This window comes from Rattus norvegicus, chromosome 1, assembly GCF_021556685.1.
Source record: "Rattus norvegicus strain SHRSP/BbbUtx chromosome 1, alternate assembly SHRSP_T2T, whole genome shotgun sequence".
Lineage (NCBI taxonomy): Eukaryota > Metazoa > Chordata > Mammalia > Rodentia > Muridae > Rattus > Rattus norvegicus.
This window is the reverse complement of record NC_141534.1, coordinates 48,017,747-48,045,060: the sequence shown is the minus strand read 5'-3', so window position 1 is coordinate 48,045,060 and position 27,314 is coordinate 48,017,747. Positions and strand designations below refer to the sequence as shown.

At 45.1% G+C, this 27,314-nt stretch overlaps 2 protein-coding genes across 2 annotated transcripts; both read left to right on the top strand.

Annotated features, from left to right (window-relative positions):
- Positions 1 to 40: 40 nt before the first annotated feature.
- Positions 41 to 26,809, top strand: Tmem242 (transmembrane protein 242). Its single transcript, NM_001144860.2, is given in 4 exon segments — positions 41 to 164; positions 705 to 805; positions 6,750 to 6,887; positions 26,196 to 26,809. Coding segments are annotated over 4 exon segments (423 nt in total). The 5' UTR covers positions 41 to 79; the 3' UTR covers positions 26,295 to 26,809.
- Ldhal6b (lactate dehydrogenase A-like 6B) lies at positions 20,266 to 21,689 on the top strand. Its single transcript, NM_183334.1, has one exon. The coding sequence runs from the start codon at positions 20,373 to 20,375 to the stop codon at positions 21,519 to 21,521; it is 1,149 nt and encodes a 382-aa protein (NP_899163.1). The 5' UTR covers positions 20,266 to 20,372; the 3' UTR covers positions 21,522 to 21,689.
- Positions 26,810 to 27,314: the final 505 nt, after the last annotated feature.

Sequence of the window (27,314 nt, the reverse complement as noted above, 5' to 3'; positions counted from 1 at the left end):
TGCGGAACCTTTCTTCTCTCTCCCTTGAGCTTCTACTCGGGCCTCTTTAGTAACGGAAACAGTAGAGGAGACTTTAAATATGGAGGCCTCGGGTTCTGGGTCCGGGGAGTCTTCTGCAGTAGAAGCTCCAGGGTCTCAGGACGATCGGCTATTCCTGATTAAAGGTATGCTTGCCCTGCGCTGGGATAGGATGTTCTGGAACACATTCCGTTCTGAAAGCCCTTATCTTGGGCTTTATTTTTAACTCAGCCAGTGGGACCCATATGTCACAGGGTGAAGTCTCCTTGGGCAGGGACGAGTAAGTCCTGCCATCTAGTCTCTAGTCCATACTGTATTTATCCATCCTTATCTATAGATTTTTCTCGTGCCCTGCCCTTTTCTGATTGCCACTATCTCTTCTTCCCGTGGAAAATCTTTGCGCTGGGAAGGGGAAACACACCCATTCTTAGCCCTGAAGAACCCAGCTTCAGAGTGTTCCCTTGAACCAGAGGTCGTGAGATCACACAGGTTTCTCAGACCGCTTAGCCATGATGTTTCGAGTTTTGAATGTAATCCTGAAAATATCTGATACTAGGTTGTGGAAATCTTTTTTAATTTAAGCTTTATTTTTTTTTTTTTTGGTTCTTTTTTTCGGAGTTGGGGATCGAACCCAGGGCCTTGCGCTTTAAGCTTTATTTTTAATATCTTCTCCCAATTCTTGGCAGGTGGAATTTTCCTTGGTTCTGCAGCCGCAGCGGGAATGCTAGCTGGATTTGTTACAACATTATCACTAGCTAAAAAGAAAAGCCCCGAATGGTTCAATAAGGTTTGTGACTGAAATCCACTCATAGCATTACTATTCTTTTTAACAAAGGACAGCCACAGTCGCTATAAAGTGCCTAGCACATAGTAGGTGCTCTAAAAGCATTGGATGACTAATATAACCCACTTGAGACAGAAGACCATTATTCTTCAAGATTGTACATTTGTTCTCTGTCACATACCTGCCTTTTCTGGTTGGTGGGGAATTTCCTGATATGTATGTGTAGCTGTTTATAATGTTTTGTCTTTTCCCCTCCCACCCTTACTGCTGATTTATTGTTCACTTCACCTCAGCAAGTGTTGACTTGGGATCCTTTGTGTTTCAGTCACTCTGATTAAGGTGGAAGGGATACAAAAATAAACATGTCTGTCCCTCAGGAATTTAAATGTCTGCTGTGAGAGACACAATTAGATACTCATACAGATAACTCTGTAATTAGCCTGATGTGTGCTACAGAAGAATGTTATGTGAAAAACCATAAATCAATCGAATTCCCTTCCACTTATCTGTAATAGTCATACTTAAGCTTTGAATACTGTAAAGACAAGAGGCTATAATGTATCTAAAATGTTTTCCAATTCCCTCTCAATATTCTAAAGGTTTATGGAGCTACTAAGACCACATCTGTGGCTCTGCTGGGCCATTTTCTCCTGATATTATGTTTTTAGAGAAGAAATTAACTTGTGGCAGATGTCATTAAGGCCTAACCAATATTGGTGTTTTAACAGCCAAGCTTTGTTTGGTTTTCCAACCACAGGTTTGGTTATAATTAAATTATAATTATACAATACATAGGGATCTGTGTAAGAATCTGGTAAAAACCAGGGATTGTCTTCTTTCCACAGACTGACAACTTGGTTCTTTGTTTTGTTCTGGGATTGAATCGTAATGCATGCTGTTTGTGGTCTAACACACTTGTAAACAGTGGTCCACAAAATCCCAATGATCCTTGAGACAACTCATTTCCTATTCAAGTTTAGAGACACGCCCCGATGGCACAGAGCAGTGGCATAGTCATGGTGGCTGTGGCATAAACCAGTCCCTTGCAACCACTATGTACTTCATTGTAATGCAGCAGTAGCTTTAAAAAGAATTCATTAGGTAAATGTCGTTGTTGAAGTGGTAAAATTATTACCTCTTCAATAATGACACTTGGATATGCCTGACTTTTAAATTTCATGGGAGGTGGGAAATGTTCAGGAAGCAACTCTGCTTCAGACGGCAGATGTTTTCCTCTAGAGGAAGCAGCAACTGCCTTACCAGCTGAATCAGTGTGTTCCCTACAGGGCATCTTCTTTGTGAAGGATCCACCACAAACTGTCAGTCACTCACAAATGGGGTGTTTGTGGCAGACATTTTCTTAAAAAACACAAAGTAGGCCTGACTCTTGAGGAAAGTGGTTGTCAATCTTTGTGGTCAGTGTTAACAAGCTTTCAATTGAAAACACTTAGACATGTAACTACCGCCATTCACTTGACAACTTCTCCATACTTAACAGCTTTGCTGATGAGATGCTGTGATTTGATGATGATTTAAAAATGCTATTTAACACATGGGATCAACAGTTGAAAGATCTGTATAATTTAGATACCAATACCTTCTGAATAGTCACTCTGTATGGCATAGCGTCCATTCAAAGTGCAAAGCTGACTGGTGGGTTTGAATGTTACAAATGACAGAAGGTTTTAATAGGACTCCATGTGGTAACCAACCTTCAGAAGCCTTTTTTTTGTTTAGTAGTGGTATGTTATGAAGAAGGAAAGCTAATAAAATACTTTTTCTAACCACATCAGTGTGAGGCCTGGGTTTTATTCGTACACTTCAGCTGTCACTGAAAATTATAAGAAAGCATTTACAGCAGATTGACTACAGATATGAAAAGCCAGCTCTTAGGCTGGAAATTTAAGAGGTTAACAAAAGCATAAAACATTAATCCTCTGTAGTTTATTTTGTTTGGGAAGGATAGTTATTCTAATATAAAAATGAGTTTATGTTTTTATATTAATGGATTTGATACTTTTAAATGACTAAAGTGTAAATTTCTCAGTTTTAATTTCTAATACATTAAATATTGATAAGACCCACATAATTAAACATCTTTGGAGCCTATATGTAAAGGAACGTGAGAAACACTGCACAGGTGACTAAAATGTTCTGTAAATTTGCCCCACATCTCATCCAAGAGCACAGTGGCTGAGTTTATACTGAGCACCAGTTTAATAATGTCACGTGGGCATCGAGCTTTCAGTCATCACCCAGAGGACTTCTCTCAGAATCCTAATCCCTGACAGCTGAAGGTTATCCACTCTTCTCCCCCCCCGCCCCCCCCGGAGCTGGGGACCGAACCCAGGGCCTTGCGCTTCCTAGGCAAGCCCTCTACCACTGAGCTAAATCCCCAACCCTAGGTTATCCACTCTTGAGTCCTCACATATGTGACACAGCCCACCAAACAGCCGGACACAGGCATGCATAGATTTAGCAGTCTGTCCAACGTGGCACTCCCCTGCCTAAGGAATAAATGCCACTGCTTTTAGCAATGCTTTTACTTAATAAGCTGTGCTTTATCCTGAGAACAAACTCAAATTATAACCCAAAAGGACTTTCAAATGACCACCCTTTTGTTTGGGGACTGCCTGTGCTTTTTCTATTTCATGGGGATAATCAGTCCCCTGGTGCTTTATTTTCTAACTGCTGAGTCGTTTGGTAGGAAGCCGAACACTGAGAAAGAATAGTGTTGAGTGAACTAACATATAGTTTTCTTTGTAATTCCTTGAATAAAGAGAAGGGGGAAGTGCAAACCGAAGTAAAAAAATTATTCCCTCAAGCTTCTTTGTTCTGTACACACACACACACACACGCACACTGCAAAGGAGAAGGGGTGGGGACAGATGTGTGTGTGTGTGTGTGTGTAAGAGCTAAGATTAGAGACCAGGGCTAACATGCTAGGCAGCCATGCATGCTATAACCAAACTCTATCTCCAAGATTGTTTTTTTAAACCAATACTTTTTACACACTGGTTTTAAACATGGTTTCAAGACTAAATGAAGTGCCACATGTGAAAAGTGTGTGTGTGTGTGTGTGTGTGTGTGTGTGTGTGTGTGTGTGTGATGTGCTCATTTGGTTAGAATAGTTGAAAATACAGAATTGCTGTGCATGTATACATGAATTACTTACCTAAAGTAATTCAGTGCTCGGCTTGCCTTAGTGTCATGGCCTGGCAGAATTTCATCACATACCTGAGTTATTCCAAAACCCTTTAGTGAGCATAACAAAACAGCCAGCTTACCAGATATCCTTTTGATACAACTTTAAATTCTAATAAATAAATACAAGTTTAAGATTCCATTACAGATTATAAGAGCTACTTTAATGATATATCAAAATATTGTTCAGATTTGAATGTAAGGAAAATAACTGGATTGAATATTCTGTGTGTGTGTGTGTGTATGATCTTTCTCAATCTCTGTTATTTTTGGGTACGTGGTCTTCCTCTGACCCTGGAGCTCACAGATTTGGGTAGACTGGTGGCCAGCAGGCCTAGGGATCGTGCTGTCTCCATCCTCCCAGTGCTGTCATCCTCTCAGGGGGCATTGCTGAACCTGCCTTTCCAAGCTCAGAGCCTCGTGCTTGTACTGTAGAACTTCATACCCAGGGCTGTTGCGGTAAAAATAAAAAAATGAATCGGCGGCTACCGGTACCTGTGCCTTCCTACTTCTCAAGGATCCTCGGGAACTGAGTGCTCTGGCTGTTTCTCTGCCAGCTGCTTTCTCACACCGTCCCTTTGGCGGATTGTTACCATGCCTGACACACACATTGCATTCTGCAGGCCGTTCTGCGTACACCGCGCCATGCTAACCCCAGGCATTCTATAGTCTAGCACAGCTTCCAGAACTGAGACAATTTGTCTCTGCCCCCTGGGAACTTTGCTCATATTCCCTGTAGCCCAGTAAAATTAAAGCTCTAAAAACTTGTAGTTTAACAATTAGATTTATATGTTAAATTCTCAATTACAATACACCCACAGAATAAATTCACTGCCAATTAATAAAGATAGAAACCGCCCACCTAGACAAGATTAAATTGACCTAGACCACCTGGATCGGAATCCTCCTCTGTTTCCATCTTCCTTTTCTGGCTCCTCCCCTCCCTCCCTTCTAGACTTTTTCTCCGCCTACCCTTCCTTCTCATCCAATGATAGGCTTCGCCTTATCCTGGACCTGCCTTGCTGCATAATGACATCATCCTACACAGGGCCATCGCTCCACCCCCACATTGAGTATTCCTGGAAAACCCATTTGGTGTTTGCATAAAATAATTCCCAGGATTACACTGAAAAAGGCTAAGGATTACACTAAGATGTGAAACTTACACAGTTGACCTTTGACATGACAGTTTGCTATTGGTGCTTCTGACAAATGGGGATGATAGGTCAATTCCTGTTACCCACTTTCTCGGGGTTCTGGTGCATACCAGGAGAAATATTCATGGCCTCAAGTATTACAAGCACAGAATAGAAAATGTGCTGTTTGTTGATTCTGGAAACACTGAGTACAATAGCTACAGTATAGTTTGTTCTGGTCAACTTCCAAATATGGAAGCCTTAATTTTCACTTTAAAAGCGGGTGGGAGACCAATGAAGGGAAATGCAGCCTCTAAAACATGTATGTGTACACACATACACTCATCTGCACACAATACATAGATAAGTGTGCACACAGGGTGCATATATATACACACAACTTGTATGTATGACTATATCTAATGTCTTATACAACATTTTTTGGCAGGTTAAATCTTTTCTACAAAATGTCAGCCCACATTATTTTGAACAGAGGGTATGAATATCATTTGATAGAAGCAAAAATGTGTTTAGATTTTTTGAAAACTTAGAGTTCAATATTAATATTCTACTAAAATTGATTTTTGGAAGTATGAAGACAATAACTAGTGTTTTCACTTCACCAGTTAAGTGGCTGATATTATACAAATGTTACTGTACCTGTTCCTAAAAATCTGAGGCAAAATTGACATTCTGTTGTAAATCTCTTGAGTTATTTTCATATGACTATCTTTTTTTAATTTGGTAAAACAAATATGGATTTGTGTATGTACGTGTGTGTGTGTGCGTGCATGCATGCATGCATGTGTGTGTAAAATTTCTGTTCTTTCCAGGGGCAAAATGACTGTTTTGTTTGTTTCTAAAATAAAATTGATGCCAGGGCCTATGAACTGGTTCTATCAAAATGATAATAGTTAGAGCTCTTGCTTCAGAATAGGGCTTGAGGTCAGTTAAAAGTCAGGGTGGCTAGTGGAGCCGCCAGAAACTGTCACAATGTGGGGAAATGTAAGATACTAGAGTGTACGTGTTTATAATAGAAAACAGCTAAAGAAAGAGTTCAGCAATCTGTTGAGCTCCAAGATTTCTCCCCAAAGTGTTGGTCAGCAAGCATTGAGCATCCACCGTCTGTTCTTGATGGTCTGTGCTCCTGCAGGTTAGCAGACAGACAGTCTTTCTGCTTCCAGGAACAGCACCTGCTGACACACAGCACATGTGCATAGGAAGGGCCTATGCATAGAAGTATGCTAGCAGTGTGCAGACAAATTACTCTAAAACAGAGAAGAACCTTAGTGAACTGAAATAACCTTTCCAGGTAGAAGCCGGTGTTATAAACCTGTCATTCCTTCTCAGATTAGCTAATTCCTCAAATTCTGTTTTAATGAAGGTGCCAGTGGATGTTGGCGGAATGTTCTAGGTTTTTCTGGAAGGATAAGTGGCCACAGTGCCCCACATTCAGATGCCCATCAGTCAGAGAACTCACAGAATTAGTGAAGATGTTACTTCATCTCCATAGCCAGGTTGCTTACATGGGAAGTACTGTAATTCTCTCCAAACATTTCTAGAACGTTTACTGAGTAGTTTACCCAAGCTTTCTGTGTTTATCCTAGGGCACTATGGCCACGGCTGCCTTACCAGAGAGTGGGTCTTCCCTTGCCCTGCGAGCCCTGGGCTGGGGTTCTCTTTATGCCTGGTGTGGAGTTGGCGTGATCAGTTTTGCAGTGTGGAAAGCCTTGGGAGTTCACAGCGTGAGTACCTAGCCTTGTGACTTTGTGTTGTCTAAAGTTCTTGGTTTTCAAATTTGCATATATTTTGGTCCCTGTCTTCTGAAGTAATGACCCAGAATATGATTAAATCCTTCCCAATATGTAGGCAAGTTCTTATAAATATAAATTTTATAAACTTATTTATATATTATAAATATAAGTTTTTCAAATATAATTAATGACTGATTCGGAACTAATGCTCCTTCTGTATAAATTGGTGTTATTTGTTTAATAAAGTTAGTGATTTGGAGCTACTTTTTATATTGTTTGACATTCATGTATATAATAAAACATTTTAATTACTCAATTATTAATGTGTTATATACATGTTTCAGAGAAAAGTTCTAAGCACCCGTGTGTGTGTGTGTGTCTGTGTAAAATGAATACCCTGAACTAAAAATTATGCACTAAGAATGACTGGTTTCTTTCATTAAATAATCAGTGAGAAGCTCTGTGGCCCAGGCTGTCCAGGCAGACGGGAGTATAGACAGTGGCTTGCAGTTGGTGTACTGGTGGCATAGGTAAACAGCTTTCTCATATCAGTCAGCCTGGAGTCCTTGTGGGCGGGTGGACAGCATGAGAGGAGCAGGTGTCGGGCTCAGTTTGGGACTTGAGAGCGTGAGCTGACTGTTAGATGGGCATGTGTCGGTGCTGTTTGATGGCCGTGAGGAGACACCGTGACCAAGGCACCTCTTACAAAGGAGAACTGTAGTTGTACTCTTTGCTCACAGCACATGGAGGACATGGCGCCCGCACGGCCACTGTTGCCTGTTCACATTTCTCACAGTGGACTGGGACTCCTTAGAAAAGGCAGAAAGCCTGTCACTGGAGAGCTGTGGGTGACTGTTGGTATTTGTTCCATTACTCCCACTTCAGACATTAGACCAGCCATTTGGACATAGCTAACTAGAAGATGCTACTATTGGGAACTGGTGAGGTTGGGTCGCTCGCCTAATACAGCATACCTTTCTGCCAGCAGACTCGAGCTTGGCACTCAGCTCTGAACCTTAGGGGCCTAGGTTTCCCAACTTTACCTTCCCTAGCTAAGATGGGAAATAGCTAAGATGGGAACTAAAGTAGGGGTGGGGGAAGGGAGTGTTGGATTTGACCGATCTGATCCACTTGATTCTGGATAGCTCACCAAGTTTTCCTAGATCGATGTCGGTCTCTTACAGGGCCGGCCTTTCTCTCCTCAAGAAGAGGATACTTCTTAAGCCATCCCATGAAGCAGAAAAAGGCTTAGGATATGGGGGCAAGTGAACAAAAGGTCTATAGCTGTTATAGCAAAGGAATGGCTATCTGAAAAACTGAAAGAGAATGTTGACAGAAATATGTGAACAAAATAGGCTCCGGATAAATGACTTACTTTGCTAGAAACGCCACCATAGCGTCAATATTTCTTTTTAAAGACTGTAGGAGGCTTATGCTTGTAGTACCCAAAGGTACCCATCCATATGTATGATGACATTTTTATTAATTTGTACTCAAAAATAAAGCGCAGCGGCCTGGGAGCTCAGGAGACCTCCCTGAGTGGCTGAGGTCTGTCTGGGGACACCTCTGCTCCTGTGGAAGTGATAGCCGTTGGTGCTTTTCGTTAGCTGACAGCCTGTGTTCCCAGTGCTTAGTGCTGTGGGCCATCAGCAGGGTGAGAGCTGAGGTGGAGAATACAGGTACTCTGTGATTGGAGGAGTCATCACAGACAAGGCCCCATCACTGAAGACAACACCCACACAGCTCACTGAACATGGAGAAGCCGATCTGATGCCTGCTTACAGCCTTCATCCCTACGTTCTAGCATCTTTGGTACAGGAAAGTGCTCTGCACACTACCAAGGGAGAAACGTAAACACCAAGCCAGCCAGCTGCCCTTTGACCTTCAGTGCTGGTCTGCTATGGCTGTGCTGGGGCAAGGATGACAGGAAGCTTGTGGGAGTATCAACCAATATCTGATAAGGCCCACTCCATGAGATGGAACCCAAACCTGTCACTGCTTCGGTGACCAAGAACCTAGAGACTAAAAGCCCAGGGACCTAGAATAGAACCAAATGCTATAGTTGTAAAAAGAAAACAAATGTAGCAATGAAATGATTTTGTGCTACACTCGTAGATCAGTGCCTAAGTCAGCCATCATCAGAGAAGCTTCCTCCTGCAGCAGATGGGACCAGATAAGGAGACACACAGTCATACTGTGCAGAAAGCGAGAGACTGAAGAAACAGGAAGTCTCCATCAAGAGACTGAAGAAATGGGACGGCTCCATCAAATCCCCCCCCACCCCAGGGGGAGCCTCAAGGAACCCAGTGGAAGCGGAGGCAGAAAGAGTGTAATAGCCAGAGGGATGGAGGACACCAAGGAAGCAAGGCCCCCTAACCCAACGTGATGGACACAGAGGCTGACACAGCAAGCGCAGACCGTGCACCGCACAGGGCCCTAGAACTGAAAGGAGAATTTATACACGCCCCATTCCTAACCCAAAGCTATGCCCAGTTGCATTTGCAAACAGATTGAGTTTCCTCCAAGGGAGTCTCCCTGGGAAACAAACCGATCTTAAGGGAAGGCTGCATGCCCAGCACTAGATGGCTGGCAGAACATGAACTCCAGCATCTTTGAAGGGTCCTTCTCACAAGGTCGTGGCAGGGTTTTCCCTGTTATTGTTTTATGTACATTTTTCTTACCTCTTTTTACCCTCTAGTACCGTGTGTGTGTGTGCATGTGTGTATATGTGCATGTGTGTGTATGTGCGTGCGCACATGTGTGTGTGTGTGTGTGTGTGTGTGTGTAATTTTGGCTTCTAGTTTAGTGTTTTAATGGGATCCCTAAGTGTGCAGATGAGTGGGTCTCTGGTTCTCATGTCTTCTCTTAGGCTCTTTTCCTTCTTGTTTTGTCCAACTTCAATGTGATAGTTCTGTTTTTTATTACCATATTTTATTTTATTGCTATCCCTTAGAATCCTGTTTGCGTTCTAGTGAGAGACAGTGGGGCTACCCAATCTGCCTCTGCTGATGCACGGCTCCCCTAGCAAAGGTCACAACTCTGCTTCAAGGTTCCTAGACAGAAAGGGGCTGGATCCACATGCGAGAGGAGGTGGGAGGGAGCTGGGAGTTCCCATGTGAGGAAAGGTCTGTTTTCAATAAAAGGGGGGAAAATAAAAGAGTCATCATATCAATCTAAATTTCATAGACCAACAAAAGTAGGTTATCATACTCCTGAGGAATTGGCTTTATGGGCCAGACTGTGCTATTTTAGTTTCTAGAACATGAGCAACTTTGTTTTATGGCACCAATAAGAGGATTATTACCTAAGTAAAATATTTGAGGGAGAAAAAATGTTTTCTAGTTAGCATTACTGAACGTGAGAATCTGTGGACTCTGACATCACATCTTAGTGTCCTGTAGGAAGAGAATGTAGACAGCCTCTCCCCCACTTCAGAGGCCGCTGGGATCATGGGTCCGTCTGTTCTCCAGACACTTCTCAGGAGACCCTCTGACTAAACCCTGTGTCAGGGCATGTCTTACAGGGTGGAGTGTTTGCTAACCCATCAAGTTAGTCCTCTGGAACTCCTTTGTGGGGCTACCCTGAGCTGGCTCTGGGCAACACACTAGGACAGGGCGCAAGCCTATTCCAGGCTTCTAGAAGACCGAGTGCAGAGCTGTGCACTGACAGTTTGAGTGAAAGCAGGAGTCTGACCTGAGTCTGCCCTGAACTTGAATCTCTGGGTCTCGCCGGATTTCATTAAATGCCACTTTTCTACAACTTTAGGTAACAGTCTCACGATGACCCAAGCCTCTGCACTGTGGAGGTGCACTAGGAGGTGGCCATTCTACCTTGAGTTGTGCTCTCCACTGTAAATCCAGTTCCTCTCGCCTGCCATCTAGTGGCTGACTGTGAGCAGCCTGGAGCGCTTAACATTTCCCGTTTTAAGTCACAGCTACCCCTGCTGGCCTGAGAGGCAACAAATCAAAATTTCAGTGTCTTAAAATGTTTTTGCTTTACTTTATTACCCATAGTTATTGTGAAACTTCATTGCACAGAGAACACATAGAATACGTCAAGTGTAAAATACATTTGTATCTTATGTAGTGGTATAGCATTTAAGCAGAGGTTCACAAAAAGGACAACTGTTAGAAGCGTTGCATTAGTCGGCCAAAGCACTGACCTTGCCCAAGATTAAAAACTCCTCCAAGTTCCGAATCTGTCCACCCCAATGCCCCAACTGGTACTGAGCCCGCAAGTACAGCGTATGCTCTGTGCGAATTCACTGAGCATTCTGAATCATGGTTGAATTGTGGTGTTTTAGCATATGAGCATGATTGAGGCAGTATTTCATCTCAGGAGCTATGCTAGTGGGGACGGGGTGGTTGAGAAAACGTTTCCTGTAGGTTCCTGGTCCCTTGTTAAACCCGCTGTGTGTGTGATTCCAGGAGATGGGCCATTCAGCCCTGCAAGAACACCTTGGGCCATTAGATTGTTACTAGGATAGATGGCTTAGCAAAGAGTTGAGAGAAATACTACCTCAAGTGGAGAACTCAAACTCCTGTTTGTGGAGGAAAGCAAGTTTCTGTTTCGTTATTGGCATGTTACTTGTTAATCTTGTCACTAGTGTCCTTTACTAACTAGTTACTAGTTGGTATTTGTTGGTGGTCGAAGGACTTCTGAAAAGGTGTAGCTTATTTATAGCTAGACCTCTCTCTCTCTCTCTCTCTCTCTCTCTCTCTCTTTCTCTTTCTCTCTCTCTCTCTCAGAAGGTGAAGTGTTAGCTATCCACTATTTCTTGGTTGCAGTGGCTATAACTGTAGAGGCACTGTGGGTGTGCTCTGCCTGTGGCCCTGTGCTGTGTGCTGTCATCTCAGAGGCCCGGCTGTCACTACCAGTTGGCGTTACTGAGTGTGAGATATGGAATCTTTTCTATTACATTGAATGTCTACGAAAGGGGAGTACAGACGCTCCCTGCCCGTCCGGAGGCCAGAGGCTCACCATTGGTGTCTCTGCTCTTGTAAGAGACTAGTACAGTCCTCTTGCAAGAGGCTAGTACAGTCCTCTTGTAAGAGACTAGTACAGTACGTTCACAGTGCCTGGAGCAGGAAGGATTTGTAGTTCACAGCTGTTGCCTTTGTAGGAGCCAAATTGTGATAAAATCCAGGAACGAACATTTGCTCTGTTATGGCAAATTACTTTAAATTATCTAGAGATTTAATGTTTAAATTGATGAATAAATGGAGATTTAACTTTATCTTTTTAACTAATTGACAAAGGAGTGATTAACCTTTGTATAGCTACCTGTTACTGTAACAACGTATCTGAGATTCTTAATGTCCTCAGGGAAAGATTCTTCAGTCATCAGTTTTGGAAGTCAGTCTAAGACTAAGCGACCCATTGTTTTCTGCTCCTGGGGGAGTGAGAGAGAGCAGTGGCCAGCATGCAGGGTGGAGTAGAACTGCTCACGTCAGCGGTTAAGGAACAGACAGACACAGTCCCCGTCCCAAATGATCTTTCCTAGCAGCCTCCTGACCCTCCCCACTAGGCCCTCTGCCCAAGGTTCCCACCATCTATTAGCACCACTCTGAGGCCAAGTTTTGAACATGTGGACCTCTGGGGAACATTCAAAATCCAAATTATGGATGAATGTATGTGTGTGTTAAATTAAAATGTGTTATAGAGCCTATAATTAATTTTTAATTATTTTCTTTAGCTACTCATTACTAGAAACATGCATCTGGAAAAGTGCAGCAGAACTCCCCTGAGGTCCGATCACTGGTCAGAGCAGGAGCTTTTCTCTCGGGCCGATTCTGTCTGAGGACACATCCGTAGCATGAGGTGGAAGCGCTCCAACTTGGGTGCGCTGCTCTGGGATGTTTTTCACTGAGTAGTCATGGGGCCATCTTCACACAGTGGAGTACATAAATCTTCATCACTTTTAATGACTACGTGGTACTCCATCACATATTATAATCTACTTCATTAGCCCCTGCCGCTGGGACCAACTTTTCACTATTAAGGACTATAATGAACCTGTTAAGCAGACATCTTATTGCACTTTTCCTGATTAAGAAAACTGTCATAAAGATGGAAAATGTTAATGTTGGAGCGAGGGGTATTTTAAGATGTTTTCTGATGTGTGTTGCTAGGGGATGTGTAGAAAAGTTGTGAAGGGTGCACGTGGTCCCTAGCTCCCTGGCCATTGGTGACTTCTGTTTCACTGTAATGTTTGCCAATCTGCTAGATAGTAAACTGGCCATCCCTGGCTGTGAAGGGTCACCTGGAGAGAGTTGTGCCTAAAATCCTGTGATGTTCCCCAGATCCCATCCTATTCTTTCTTCTGATGGTGGTTGCCACTCTCCCCAGAACTCTGCATCCTTCTCTTTAAAAGTCAAAAAGTTAGGTGTGCGAATGAAGCAGATTTGAAGTTTTTTCAGAAGTGGGCATTTGACTGTATCCTGAGACTCTGGGCAGTGGTGTCTTCCTGCTAGGATAGAGGATGCCCTCTGTCTACAGGCTGTGTTTGCCCAGCCTGGCCAGCTGGCACGCACCTGCTATTGCAGTATCCGAGAGGTGCAGGCAGAGAGATGGGGTCTGAGGTCAGTCAGGGCTGTGTAGGTTCCAGCCGGCATGGGCTATAGAGCAAGACCGTCTCAGAACACAAACAACCAAAAGTCTTTTCTACAGTTCTTTTCTATAACTGCTACAAGGCGTGTGTGTGTACCTACCTACACATACACACATGTATATGTGTACGTGTACATACATGCACACACATACACACAATTGGTTTATCGTTATTTACTTATTTTTGAGACATACTTTTTGTGCTAGCATGACAATGACAGGCTTCCTTCTAACCCTGACAGCCACTGTGAGGGCCTCTACTAAGTACAGATGAGTTCTTGCTCTGTACTCTTGGCTAATTTTAATTTTCATCAGTATTTACCAGTGTGCCTTATTAGAACATGGGGTGTCTACCCAGTGTCTCTTATTAGAACATGGGCCCATGTCACCAGTGTCCCTTACAGTACATTACCCCTATTTTATTTCATTTACACATCTCAAATGAGCAGCTGACCCATATTTAAGTAAAACTGTGGAAAGGCTTACAAGTGTTAACTTTGAAAGTGTCAAAGAAGGGAAGTAGGCTTTTAAGTGCTGGATGTTTCACTGGTTCAGCTAAAGGTTAAAAGCAAGTCTGAGTTTCCTGGCAAATTGTTTAATGGCAGCCATTCTGGAGTGGCCTAGTCTAAGGCTCTGCCCCAGGAGAAAGAGCCACTTTCTTGTTCTGATGCCCACCCTGCCTCCTGCCTCCTCCTGACAGCATTTGCTGGAACTGCAGAAGAGAGTCGTCATGACCCGGCAGCACTCTTCTGTCAGCCTAGCAGACCGAGGAATATTTTCCTGGAATCATTTAAAAATGAATTGGACGTGGCGCCATGCATCAGCTAGTCACTCAAGTCTGAGGTGACATGAACATCTTTGTCACCCTCACTTCCTATTCCACAGCGGCAGCTCTAATGGCCTAACTCGAACTGGGGAGAGGCCTTTGATGTAAATGTGGGAGAGCAATTTGGTGACTGAGGACCTGAGTCATGTGGTCTTGTTCAGTTTGAAGGGGAGATAATGACCTGAATACTTTTTTTAAGGCCGGGGAGGGGGAAACAGCTCTCTGGCACATTTCCAAACTACTTCTTTAAAACCCACCAATTTCCCCTTATAGCCGAAATTTGGCCTCAGTATTTTATAAAGTGGCAATGTGCATCAGTTAAGGGGAGAGATAAGTGGTACCCTAAGGGCCTTGGTGTTCAGAGGCCCCACACAAACCACGCTTCCTCACCTCGATATTCCCACATGTGCTGCACAGGAGGGGTTGTCCTTGACTTCACCTGCTTGGGTTTTATTTTTCCTTTGTCCTGGTCGTGAGCAGTTCTCTCTAAATACGCCCTGCATGCAGAAAGAGTTGACACCACTGCATCCCCTTAAGTGGCATTTTCAAAGCCACCTCTTATTGATTAGTCCCTTACAGATGGATAACATTCCAGAGCATTATGTATATTGATAGATTTCTTTTTTTTTTTTTTTTTTTTGGTTCTTTTTTTCGGAGCTGGGGACCGAACCCAGGGCCTTGCGCTTCCTAGGCAAGCGCTCTACCACTGAGCTAAATCCCCAGCCCTGATAGATTTCTATATAATTATTGTCAGTTGTATACAGAAAATGAAGTGCTCTTTGAAACTGAGTTTTCCTAACTAAACAACTTACATATAAGAAACTGTGCATAGGTGTGCGAGTGTCCAGAAGTCAATGTCAGACAACTTCGTTGGGCTTTCTTCACTTTACGTTTTGAGTCAGTTCTCTTATTCAGCCTAAAGCTTGCTAATTTGGCTAGAGTGTCTGGCCATCAAGCCCAGGTCTCCTCCCCAGGCCTGGAGCTTCAAGTGCACCCTACTGCACCAGCCTTTAAATGGGCGCTGGGGTCAGCTTAGGGTCATGCTCATTCATTTATTTGTATGTGATTCCTGGTGACATTACACACATCTCTAGTTTGAAGGCCAGCCTGGGCTACATAGGGAGAGCCTGTTTCAAAACTAAATTAAATCTTCATGTCCTGGATCTGAGAACTGTGCTAGGTGTGATTTGGCCTCTTGTGGTGACTGACTTGTTCAAGTTTGTGTTGAAAGATTCTGGGTTTTGACTGTGCTCTTGTTTTCGCCCCTTGACTCTCATCTGGCTGCTCCTGACAGCTCTGTTCACCTCTGCCTTGGTGCCACTGTACCGGGTCTGCAGTGCTGCCTGTGGCCCTTCCCTGGGCCCACATCTTTTCCTCTCCAGGGTCTAGCTACCGTGTGACCTCACTCCCACCTTGTGCTGCAGGCTCAGGCCCAGTGGACTTGGCACTAGTACTTGTATACACACAGGTGTCCTGTGTGCTTCCTCCCCTCTGAACTGTCATTCATTCCAACCTGTGACCTATCCTTCGGTTACACTCCCGCTGAGTGGCAGCATCCACACAGCTGCCCAGAAGCAAAGCTGGCTTGCTGTTCATAAGTGCATCTCACAGTGTTCTGCCATTCCCCAGGTCTTCCCTGTCCTCCACTCCACAGCCTTCCCATCTGGACACTTCTTCCCACAGGGCAACTGTAAAGCGCCTGTGTTCTCCGTCCCTTGCTGCAGCCCTTTCCTGTGCTACTACCCAGATGCTTGAGCACTCTGCCTGCATCCGAACCACATTAAGGACAGACTATACACCTCACCCAGCTCTTTGAGCAGTTGGTGTCTGCTCCTTCCCCGCCACCACCAGGTCACCTTCCCAAAGATTCAGCTGCTGTCATCATAGTCCCTGCCCTTTGCTGGCTATCTTTTTTCACTGCAGCACATACAGACATGCTCTGGTTTACTGCAGCTCTTTGGGTAATTTCTCCTCAAGCTAGCAGCCCATTTGTCTGCATCCCCAATTGAAATGATTCTGAAAAAGCTGCCCATGATTGCTGGTTCCACCTCCCCCTGCCCTGTCCCCCATCCAGCTTTTTCCCCTACCAGTGCCCTAAAGTTTCCCAGGTCTCGGGCTCGTCTTTACTGTCAGACAGTGGCTTCACTTCCCTCCTTATCCGCTCAGCTTCCTCGTCTAGACACTGGCATTTAAAGCAATCCGGCCATCTAGTGATGTCCAAACATAGCTCTAGCCCTTCAGACTGGTCTCCCTTGTCTCATAACGCGTGTGGTGACAGCACCCACTAGCCTGAACGCTTGGTTCTCTTGTGTTCTCTCCTTAATCTTCCCCAATGAGGAAATATCTTCATTGCCTCATCTCCCAATTGAAATCAAAAGCCCAGGAGTTTGTCTAATTTCCCGTTGTCTCTTCTAACCCACAGACCTGCTCGTGAGCCCCACTGTGGAGCACAGCCCCGCCCCTCTCTGCCTGTGGTCACCTTCTGCTTGCGCACTGACAAGCTTCCTGTCTGGTCTCCCAGCCTCATCGTTACTTCCCCTTCATTTTCCCCCACATGGCAGCCAGAGATACTTTTAAAATGTCAGTCAGATGGATCATGCCCTTCATTTAAAAACCGTCCATGGCTTCTGTTAAAAGGGCTACTGATGGAGCCTCACTACCTCTCTGACCACACCCAGACTCACCACAGTCCGCCGCCCCAGCCGCCGCCGCTCCTCAGTGCTGCCCGATTATTGGGTGATACTGCAGCGCCGGGCTTCTTAGCTTTTCCACCAGAGAAAAGTTTGCGTGGCCTGGGTACACGGGAACATAAAATGGTTACATAAATCAAACTTGCACTCTAGTACGTCCTTTTCTTTTTTTAGTGGTTAGTCTGAGTGGTTTTTTCACATTAAATCAACAATTTATGAATATGATGCAAAAAAAAAATTGATTTGGAGAATTTACCAGAGGAGCGGGCCAGTTTGGTTTTTCAATGTTTAATTCTGTAACGGGGGTGGGGTGTGTTCTAAGTGCTTTCTGAGGAGATTCTCTCCCTATACCTGTATTCTACTTAGAAGGCCTGACTCGGACAGAGGAAAATACTTTTGGGCTCTACTATTTGTAAAGGCCCTCACTTGAGGATCACTTTAGTCAGTGAACAACACAATGAGATTTTTAACTTAATTTAAAAAAAATTACAGTTTTCATGTTATGGATTTCAAACCACAAATAAAACTTCTGATTGTTTTCTTCAGAGTGCCCTCCATGCGGGACCTGCAGCCACTCCAGGTCAGCCTCCACGCTGGCCCTGCCCCCTTAGCAGCCCTGTGTCCCTCATTGAGGATGTCCTCTGCTGGCCTTGTCACGATTTCTCACATTTTAAATAGTTTTGAAGGATTAAAACATTCTCTCCGCTACCAAGCCTTTGTTCTATTGTGTGTCCAGCGCTATGAGTGTGGTATGTGTTGATGCTGTCTCCAGTTGACTGTGGCAGAGGTTTGAGAAAGGCCTAAGAAAAGTAGTGAAGATGCCCTTAGTCCATTTGTAACTTTTCTTTTCTTTTATTTCTTCATTAGCCTTCCATGCAGCCCCTAAGGGGCCAATCATCACCCCATTTTCTTCTCCCTTGAGTATCCCAGCACAATGAGGTCCTAGCCTTCTCAGCCACTCTCCCTAGCCCTCCAGTGTCCTAACTCGGGTCCGGAGTGATTTACTGAACCCTCTCCTCCATAGGTACTCACTGAATCCCTGTCCCTGTGCCCAGATCTGTCCTCGAGGACAGGAGTGTGCTGATAAATACAGTGACTCCGCTCTGCCATATCTGTAGCACTTTCACACTGAACTGCTGGGACAGATCATGTCATGGGCTACAAAGAGCAGCGCTGACATGGGGTTTAAAAACCCAGCTCAGCTTGGAGGGCTGAGGAGGTCTGCAGTAGAAGGGTATTGACTAGACTCTGAAGATATTGATCAGGAAGGTAACAGAGCTGGCCCTGAGAGTCCAGGTGGAATGACTGAGGATAGCAGCGTGGTGGCAGTTGTTGACAGTCAGGGTCTGTACTGCTGGTCCTGGTTCCTGACTTCTCTCTCCTAAGAGATGTAATCAAAGGCATTGAGGTAGCATCCTGCCTTAACTGTAACATTACATTGCATTTTTTAATGGGTAATTTGAATTAGGCCTCCACTTGAAAGGAGGAATGAGTCACCTGAGAGAGAAGGCCAATGGTGCTATCTGGTGGCATCTGGCTGTGCACCCTTGGGTGGTCCTTCCTCTGCTCAGGGCCATGAGTCTGCCTGTGTTGTGCTTGCCTTCTTAGTGTGAGACTTACTATAAATAGGAAGCTACTTTGTTTTGGGTATTCTTTATTTTACAATGTTGTCATTTTTCCCTCTCCAAATTGATTTAGCTGTGACTGAGGGGAAAGACTGAAGAGGCGGCTGCCATAGAGATTGTATTTCTGAAGAGGCTTGATCTCTAGAAAGAAAATGCCTGTCGATAGAAGCTGTCCAGCCAAGAGTCTTTGTGTCCTTGAATCTCACACTCAAGAGCACTCATCCTAGAAAACAGCTTGACTGGTCAAGAGAATCATTACAGAAAGGAGGTGGGGACAGTTGTCAGGCTAAATCTCTCAAGTGAGAAGTAGAACAAAAGAAGTGAGAGCTGGGGTTGGGGATTTAGCTCAGTGGTAGAGCGCTTGCCTAGCAAGCGCAAGGCCCTGGGTTTGATCCCCAGCTCCGAAAAAAAAAGAACAAAAAAAAAAAAAAAAAAATGAGAGCTATCAGCGGCCATGTGGGTTATTTTAAAAAGTCCCTCTAAATGCTGGCCACCATTCAATGAAGATGGGAGTGGAAGGGGCCTTTTTCCTTTTAAATTCTGGTATAATCTGATTGTCAGTGTGGAGGGAATTTATCTGTTTTAAACTGGGTCACCATAGCTGTTTCCTCCAGGCAGCCTTTCTGGCTTGGAAACACATGACACCATCAGCAAGTCCCAAGACTGAGGGTTCCACTAACGGTTTCCCAGCTTCTCCACCCTGCACTGGTTTCCTGGGCCAGCAGTGGGATGAAAGGGCTGCTCTTTATGTGTATAAAATACGTTTTCTTGCCAGGGCGCAACACCTTAAAATTGAAAAATCATGACTGATGAAAGGGCTGTCTGTCCCTGGGCCCCTCATTTGGGACAGCATATGGCTGTCTCCCAAGAGGAAGCACTCAGTGTTCACCACAGGCACAGGATTGATTAGTAGAGAGAAAACGCCATCCTGTGTACCAGGGCTTTGTAGTTTATTAGGTTTTTCATAAAATGCAATGTTTACATCTTCTCAGAATTTGAAATTAGTTCAAAAGACTGAACCAAAAACACAGATGAGATAAGATATTCCAAGACCAGGTTTGCAAGGTAACTATTTCACTACTTCAGTAATAGTCTAATTTACATGTTGGCTCAAAGTTAAGTCATTTCTAAGATACCTTCATTTTATATAGGGCTACAGGGCCATCTTAAGAAATTGGAGGGCTTAGGGAAAGATTATGGTTTTGGTTTTTGTTGTATTTTAATTTGTGTATGTGAATATGTGTGTGACTATGGAATTTATGTTACCATGTGGACCATATGCCCACAGAGGCTAGAGCATACCTGATGCCCCTGAAGTTGGAGCTAAAGACAGTTGTGAGCCACCTGATGTAGACCCTGAGAAGCCAGCCTGGGTCCTCTGCAGGGCACTAGGCGCTCATAACCACTGAGCCAAGTTTGCTCTAATTTGGATCCAATCACAGGCTTTCCTTTATTGATTCTTTATCAATAATAAAGAATATGGGTTTGTAAAACAAACTCCAGTATTTCCTTGCTGGAGGTGGAAGCCCTTTATAAAGCTTTGGTGCAGGCTGCAGGGGCAGGAGCAGGAAGACCCAGTCTGCGCGCTGGGCCCACGTGCAACACTGTTGGGGGACTGCGCAGCCGCAGTGGGAGGGAGGGCTGCGTCTGTACTGCCTGACAACCGCCGTTCTGGCCTCAACTGTCTTCCTCATCCTGTTCATTTCTTCCATCTGAGTGCGCAGCTATGGCCTGGGCTGTAAGCATCCTGAGGGCCAGAAGAAGAATGGGTACAGTCAGGGTAGATTTCAAGGACTTGGGCGTAGCTTTATGGCCCAGTCAGGTGCTGCGTGTCCCTCCCAACCGGGCCTGGTGGAGCCTCACCCCCACGTCCACCATGGCGACTGTGAAGGGTAAACTTCTCCAGCACGTCAGCTCCGAAGAACCCGTTCTCCACAACAAGGTCTCCATTATAGGAACTGGATCCGTCGGCATGGCCTGTGCCATCAGCATCATAGCGAAAGGCTTGACTGATGAGCTTGCTCTTGTTGATAGTAATGAAGGAAAAATGAAGGGTGAGACAATGGATCTCCAGCACGGCAGTGTCTTCATGAAAATGCCAAATATTGTTTGCAGCAAGGATTTCCATGTCACTGCCAACTCTGAGGTAGTGGTTATCACAGCGGGAGCACGACAAGAGAAAGATGAGACGCGTCTAAATTTAGTCCAGCGAAACGTATCTATCTTTAAGATAATGTTTGCCAATATTGTCAAGTACAGCCCTCGCTGCAAAATTATCATTGTTTCCAACCCAGTGGACATCCTAACTTACGTAGCGTGGAAATTGAGTGGGTTTCCCAAAAACCGTGTTATTGGAAGTGGCTGTAACCTAGATACAGCTCGTTTCCGTTACATGCTTGGGCAGAGGCTTGGGATCCACTCTGAAAGCTGTCATGGGTGGGTCCTTGGAGAGCATGGAGACTCAAGTGTCCCTGTGTGGAGTGGTGTAAACATCGCTGGTGTGCCTCTGAAAGAGCTGAATTCAGCTATAGGAACTAACAAAGACCCGGAGCAGTGGGGCAATGTCCACAAAGAAGTCATTGCCAGTGCCTATAAAATTATCAAAATGAAAGGCTATACTTCCTGGGCCATTGGCCTGTCTGTAGCTGATATTGCAGAGAGTATTCTGAAGAATCTCAGGAAAACGCACCCAGTTTCCACCAAAATTAAAGGTTTATACGGAATAAAAGAAGAGGTGTTCCTCAGTGTGCCTTGTGTCCTGGGAGAGAATGGCATATCTGATATTATAAAGGTGAAGCTGAGCCCTACAGAGGAGGCCCAGATGGTAAAGAGCGCAGACACTATTTGGAAAATCCAGAAAGATATCAAGTTTTAAGTCACCCTTGTAAAGATATTGAAGACAGAAGACGCAGTGATGCCCAGTGTGGGGTGACTGGAGTCTGAAAGCTGGAGCGCCTCCCTTTAGGTCTCCTGTTATGTAGCACCCAGTGGCTGCGGACTTTACAGTTTCTGGGTGACAGCATTAAAGGTACTTTTGACTTTAGAAGTACTGGTTTTTGCCTGTCGGTGTGACATTGAAATCGCTGGTTTTCATTAGTGTGTGTACATGACCTAGTCCATTCTGTGTGGCCTATAGTTACATCCATTCACACACCATTTTAAAAAGTAACTCCTGCGTTTAAAAACATGTACACGACATTTTTTTCGATACATTTTGAGACTGCCTCCATTGTCTTGGAACAGTCTGCCAGCTGAACTATTGAGGACAGGAAGGGAACAGGAAGGATGGGGCTTGCTATACTGCAGGGATCCACGTTCAGTTCCCAGAGCCCACGTGGTACCATACATATATGCAGGCAATACACTTAAAATATTTTTTAAAAACCATCATGAAATAGGGACTGTAGCTGCTTGAAGAGCAGAGGGAGACAAGTCAGGAAGGAGAGGAGATGGGAAAGGGGGGAGGAGGGAGAGAGGGAGAGAATTGGTCCATTTTTCTTGTATGGCAGACTTAGTTTAACATCCGCCATGGTGTCTCGCTGTAGGAAGGACTGATTGGTGGCAGAGGGCAAGGATCCAGACATCCCTGGGATTGCAGTTACAAAAATGAAGCCTTTTAGAACCGTTGGGACCTGTTGTCATGTTAAATTGAGATGCAGGTTACAAATGGTTCTTGCTGGGCGGGTCCTAGCGTCACATTGGGCCTTGGCCTGAGAGTGACCTTGCTGCTCACTTACCTTCTGTGACAGAAACTAAAGCCTTTGAACTGTGTCCTGTGACCCAGCGTTGCAGTAAACCCCAGTGAGATTGTATTTCTCAGAGAGTTACATGTTCAGTTACATGTTCATTTCTAAGTCAGTTGTCTTGACTGAAGGTTCTGGACTTTATGGATGGGATGCAGAAATGGTTTAGGAGAAAGCAAAGATATTTCTCTGCCCTTTACTTAAATAAGACTCATAGCATAGCAATGTGGGAAGCTGGGTACCTCATCCCTGGGTCCTTATATCAATAGGCTTTCAGTGCCTGCTCTCTGAACCAAGCCAATGCTAGTTAGTAAATGTTACCAAGTAGACACCAGACTAATCTTCCCATTTAAAATGAATAAATGGATAGGTAAATATGACCCTTCCTTGTAGATCGGAACCCCTATACTTATTCAATAAAAAGCTGGAGAAATGTTCTGACTCCCTAGGAAGTGGTGATGTAAAAGGACCAAGCGGTAGGCTGACTTCAGGAGGTAGAACATGAAGACAAGCAGATCTCTGAGGCTCCCTGGCAATTCACCTGTCATATCCAGCAATCCTCGGGTCCTAGCAAGAAACCCTGCCTCAAAAACTAAGGTGGACAACTCTTGAACACCACCTGAGGTTGGCCTCTGGCCTCCATCCACATGCATGTAGACACTCATGCATATATACATACACAAAAGCATCTTCCAACTCCACGCCTTGACAATTTAGTCTTTAGTCATGCAGTATCCATGGTGGTCAAGCTGGTCTCTTGGGAAGCTCCCCTCCATGACCTAATGGCACTTCAGCTTGCTTTGTCCCTGAGGTCTGCCAAGGCTACAGGTTCCAATATTTCCCTACAGACTGGCCTAGAGAATCGAACATGTGTGAGTAAATGCCTGGATATGACCTGTGTCTTCTGTCCACCTATTAGTCACGTGGCTGTCTAACTCAAGGAGGTGCGGTATAATCCTCACCTACAGAAACAGATGATGCTGACCATTGGTGAACACTAGTAATGCGCTCCCCAGACCATCCAGGCTAAAATGTCCAGGGGTCTGTCTTAAATCATTTTCAGAAAGCTTAGGGGCACTTTGTCATTGTGGTTCACGGAACCTGAGTGGCCATGGGAGAGTCCTGGGTGTCTGTCCGGCAGCCAGTCACTTAACAAGTTACCCCCTCAGCTCTGGGTCCTTGTGTGTCAGGTGGTGGCCATCATCTCTGCCATGTAGAATTGTGACAATTAGTAGCCCAGTGCATTGGTGGTTGGCACACAACCAACGGCAAACAGAAGGCACTGTTCCCACTCAGGTAAGACCTTCACAAACTTGCCGTGCTTTTCAACTCAGCAGCAGCATCGTGGGGACTTACTCAGTTTATCCAGAAACCCAATTACTAGATCGTTAAATCACCCCTGACCCCTTCACCATAGGCATATCTCTGGGTTTCTCTTTGTAGAGCCTATAATGAGGGCAGATGCTCCTGAACCCACAGTGTACGAACGGAAGCTAAATGAGCACGTCAGTGACGACATCATCATCACCACCACCACCACCACCATTATCATCAAGTATAATAGTCAAACTCAGCTCTTAGTGCCAACAAAGCCTGTTAGAGCTGATTCTGTATGAATTTATGATATTAGAGATAATCTGACTAAACAGTTTTTCAATACATAATCTTATCAAAGTGGTTTTCGGTTTCTTCAAGACGCTGATCTTGAATGTACACATGGGTACTGTGTCTCTCCCTAACGCTTTTTCTGGGCTGTATTATAAGCCTACATGAGAGCTTCTCCATTAGCAGTAGATCCAAGTCCCTGGAGAGGGGCTCCGTCCTGAGCGTCCCACATCTGAGTCTTAAGCCTGACTACCACTGGCTATTTGTCAAATGTGGTTCCTTCTAGTGACTCATGTATGACCTCAGGGACAAATAGTAACCAATCCTTGAGGATTGGAGGACAGACAATCAGGTGAATAGAGCGGCCACCCCACCTCCCACCTCCCACCTCCCAGGGTGCTTCCTAGCAGCTGACCAGGGAGGGGTGTCACTGATAAGAGACCGTGGAAAAACAAGTGTGCTCCTACCTTGGCTAGAGAGTCCAACACAACTCAAGTTGTAAAAGACACAGCCAGAAAGACAAAAGGAACAGCAGACTGCAGACAGTGGCCAGGGAAGCACTGGGTTTCAACTCCAAACATCTATGCTGATATAGATACAGGTTATACAGTAGGTTATGAGTAGCGTGTTTGACAAGGCTCCTTATGTGAATCCTGGATAGCCAGTCTGAGTTACCCCTGCCTGCTACCAATTGCAAACAGTAGTCACAGTAACTGTGACCACAAAAGAAGCTCCTCCCCAGTTCTAGCCCCTCTCCAGGGACTTGGATCTACTGCTAATGGAGAAGCTCTCATGTAGGCTTATAATACAGCCCAGAAAAAGCGTTAGGGAGAGACACAGTACCCATGTGTACATTCAAGATCAGCGTCTGGCTGGCAGATTTCTGTTACCAGTGGTTATCACGTTTGCCTAACACAAGAAAGAGACTGGGATATACGGGCTTGATGCTAGAGTGATTGCCTGGCTATGCAAAGATTAACAAATGGGTGTAGAGAATCCAGATGGCTAACCTACAGATTCCATAAAATGGTGAGAATAGCCCCTCCAAATGGCATGTATCTATAAGGCCCTGCTTTTAGGAAACATGCTGTGGTGTTGACAACCATGAGAGCTTAGCATGGAATAGTGCTACAGTGGTCACAGCCTTCCCAGACGGAGTATTTACCGCTTTGTGCGCTCGCCTCACTGTGTCCTCACAACTCTTCAGCAGGCAATTACTACCTTTCTGCACGTACAGGTGCTGGTAAAAGAGGAAACGGGATGAGGGCTGGGATTTGAGCAGGGGTCTGTCTGACACTGAAGTCCTGTCACCAAATTTATGATTTGGAGGTTGGGAACTAGTCTAGAATTTTCAAATACTGAAAAAGATGTAAACCCTGAGTTTGGCAACAGGGTAAAGGCTTAGCCTCCATTTGATGTGAATACAGATCAATAACAAAGAAAAAGTGCCTGAGTCTCCCGTAGCCTCTCCCAGGAATGATGTGCTTCTGGAGAGACCTGGGAGTTGTGTGAACCTGGTGACCCCTGAGTGGAGAAGAACATGTGACCGGTCAGCTTGTACCACGACCTGCCACTGAGAACTCTGCATGGTAGCTTCACAGACATGCAGAAGGACTGACCGAGTGTGCACCTCAGAGTCCTCTCCCACGTCAGCCATTCCCTCCACACAGCTCAGCACTACACGGTGTGGCCTCCCTGTCCCCTCCTTGACTCTGGCTCAAATCGCTTTCACTGACAAACTCTCAGCGTAGGTTGTCCACACTGGCACATAGAAAGGTTCTAGGATATCTGCCATTAGTTTTTCTTTCTACTGTCCCTCCAGCTCTAAAATTCTGACTTGGAATGGCCTGAACTTAATCATGCATTTAGAGGGACAGGCATTTTACTGCTCACTGCATCTTTCTAAATGAAAGCCACTATACATCCCATTCCTCCAATACACACCCTGGGGTTGTGTTGATTCAGACATGTTGCCCTCCACACCGAGGGCAAAGTTGTCTGTTCTGTAGTTGGTGGGCTCACACCGGTGTTGTGTTGTTACTGTGTGGAAGGCAGGCCTCAGCGCCCTGGCCTGTCATTTGCTCCTCATCCGTGAGGGCTCGGGTGTCTCTCCTCAGCGAAGATCCTGCCTCATGGGGCTTCATCTATCCCTCCCTTCTCCTGGCAGTTGATGTCTTATTTTGTTTTGTTTTCCCTTCCAGATGAAGGACTTTCGGAGTAAGATGCAGTCCATATTTCCACCAATCCCCAAGAACCCTGAGTCAGCCGACCAGTGGGAGGAAGCCCTGAAGTGGAAATGACACGGGCATGGGCGACCCCGGAACAACTGCTGTGGGGATGGCAGCTCTGGAAATGCCACGTCTGAAAAAGGGCTGAGGTGACTGCTCTCTAGGAACACGTGCTGATGGCTGGCGAACCCACAGGCCACGGCATCACCATAGCTGTAGTTGGGGCACATGGAGGGAATGTTTTCCTAAGGCTAAGACAAACAGTTTAATTACCTAGACGTTCCCCTCAAGGAAGGGTCCCACGGGCAAATGTTTCTGTTTAGAACAGAAAACCATGTTTCATAGTCATCAGAGAGAGAGAGAGAGAGAGAGAGAGAGAGAGAGAGATCTTTGTAAAGGTGGCACACTGCTCTCCAAGAGGACCCCAGTTCATTTCCCAGAACCCCTTTGGGTGCCTCACAACCTCCTGTGCCTGCGGCTCCATGGGATCTGAAGTCTTGTCCTGATTTCATGCGCACCTCACTTGTGTCCACAGCCACAAAAGTATACACAATTAAAAAACTAAAAATCTCTTCTTTGAAAACTCAGCAAGGGGTGTGTGTGTCTGTGTGTGTTCCAATGTTTATATGTAACAGTAGTAGAGAAGAAGTCGTGAATTTGAATGGGGTAAGGGTAGACGCTGAAGGAGCTGGAGTGTGGAGAGGAAGGGTGAAAATGGCTGGAATGCTGTACCCACATGAAATTTTCAAAAAAAAAAAAAAAGTTCAGCAACAAAAACTATAAGCAGAATCCTAACAGCATATGTACCTCAGTGTATCTAATTAAATGAGTTTTTAAGGCCTATCTTATCTGCATATGACTAAGAATTTGGAAGGTGTGTTCCTATTGGCCAGTCTCCGAAGTGGTGACCCAGTCCTGGAAAGGGGTGCCACTTGTCCTGAGCACAGTCTGACTGGAAGCTAGTACACACATGCTCAGGGCCTCCCTCGAAGGGCTTGTAAATTCTCACACACAGGACAAAAAGCCAGAAACAAGTTGCCAGATGGGGACAACTCAGAAGAGAAGACGGGCTGAAATGACAGTGGTGACAGC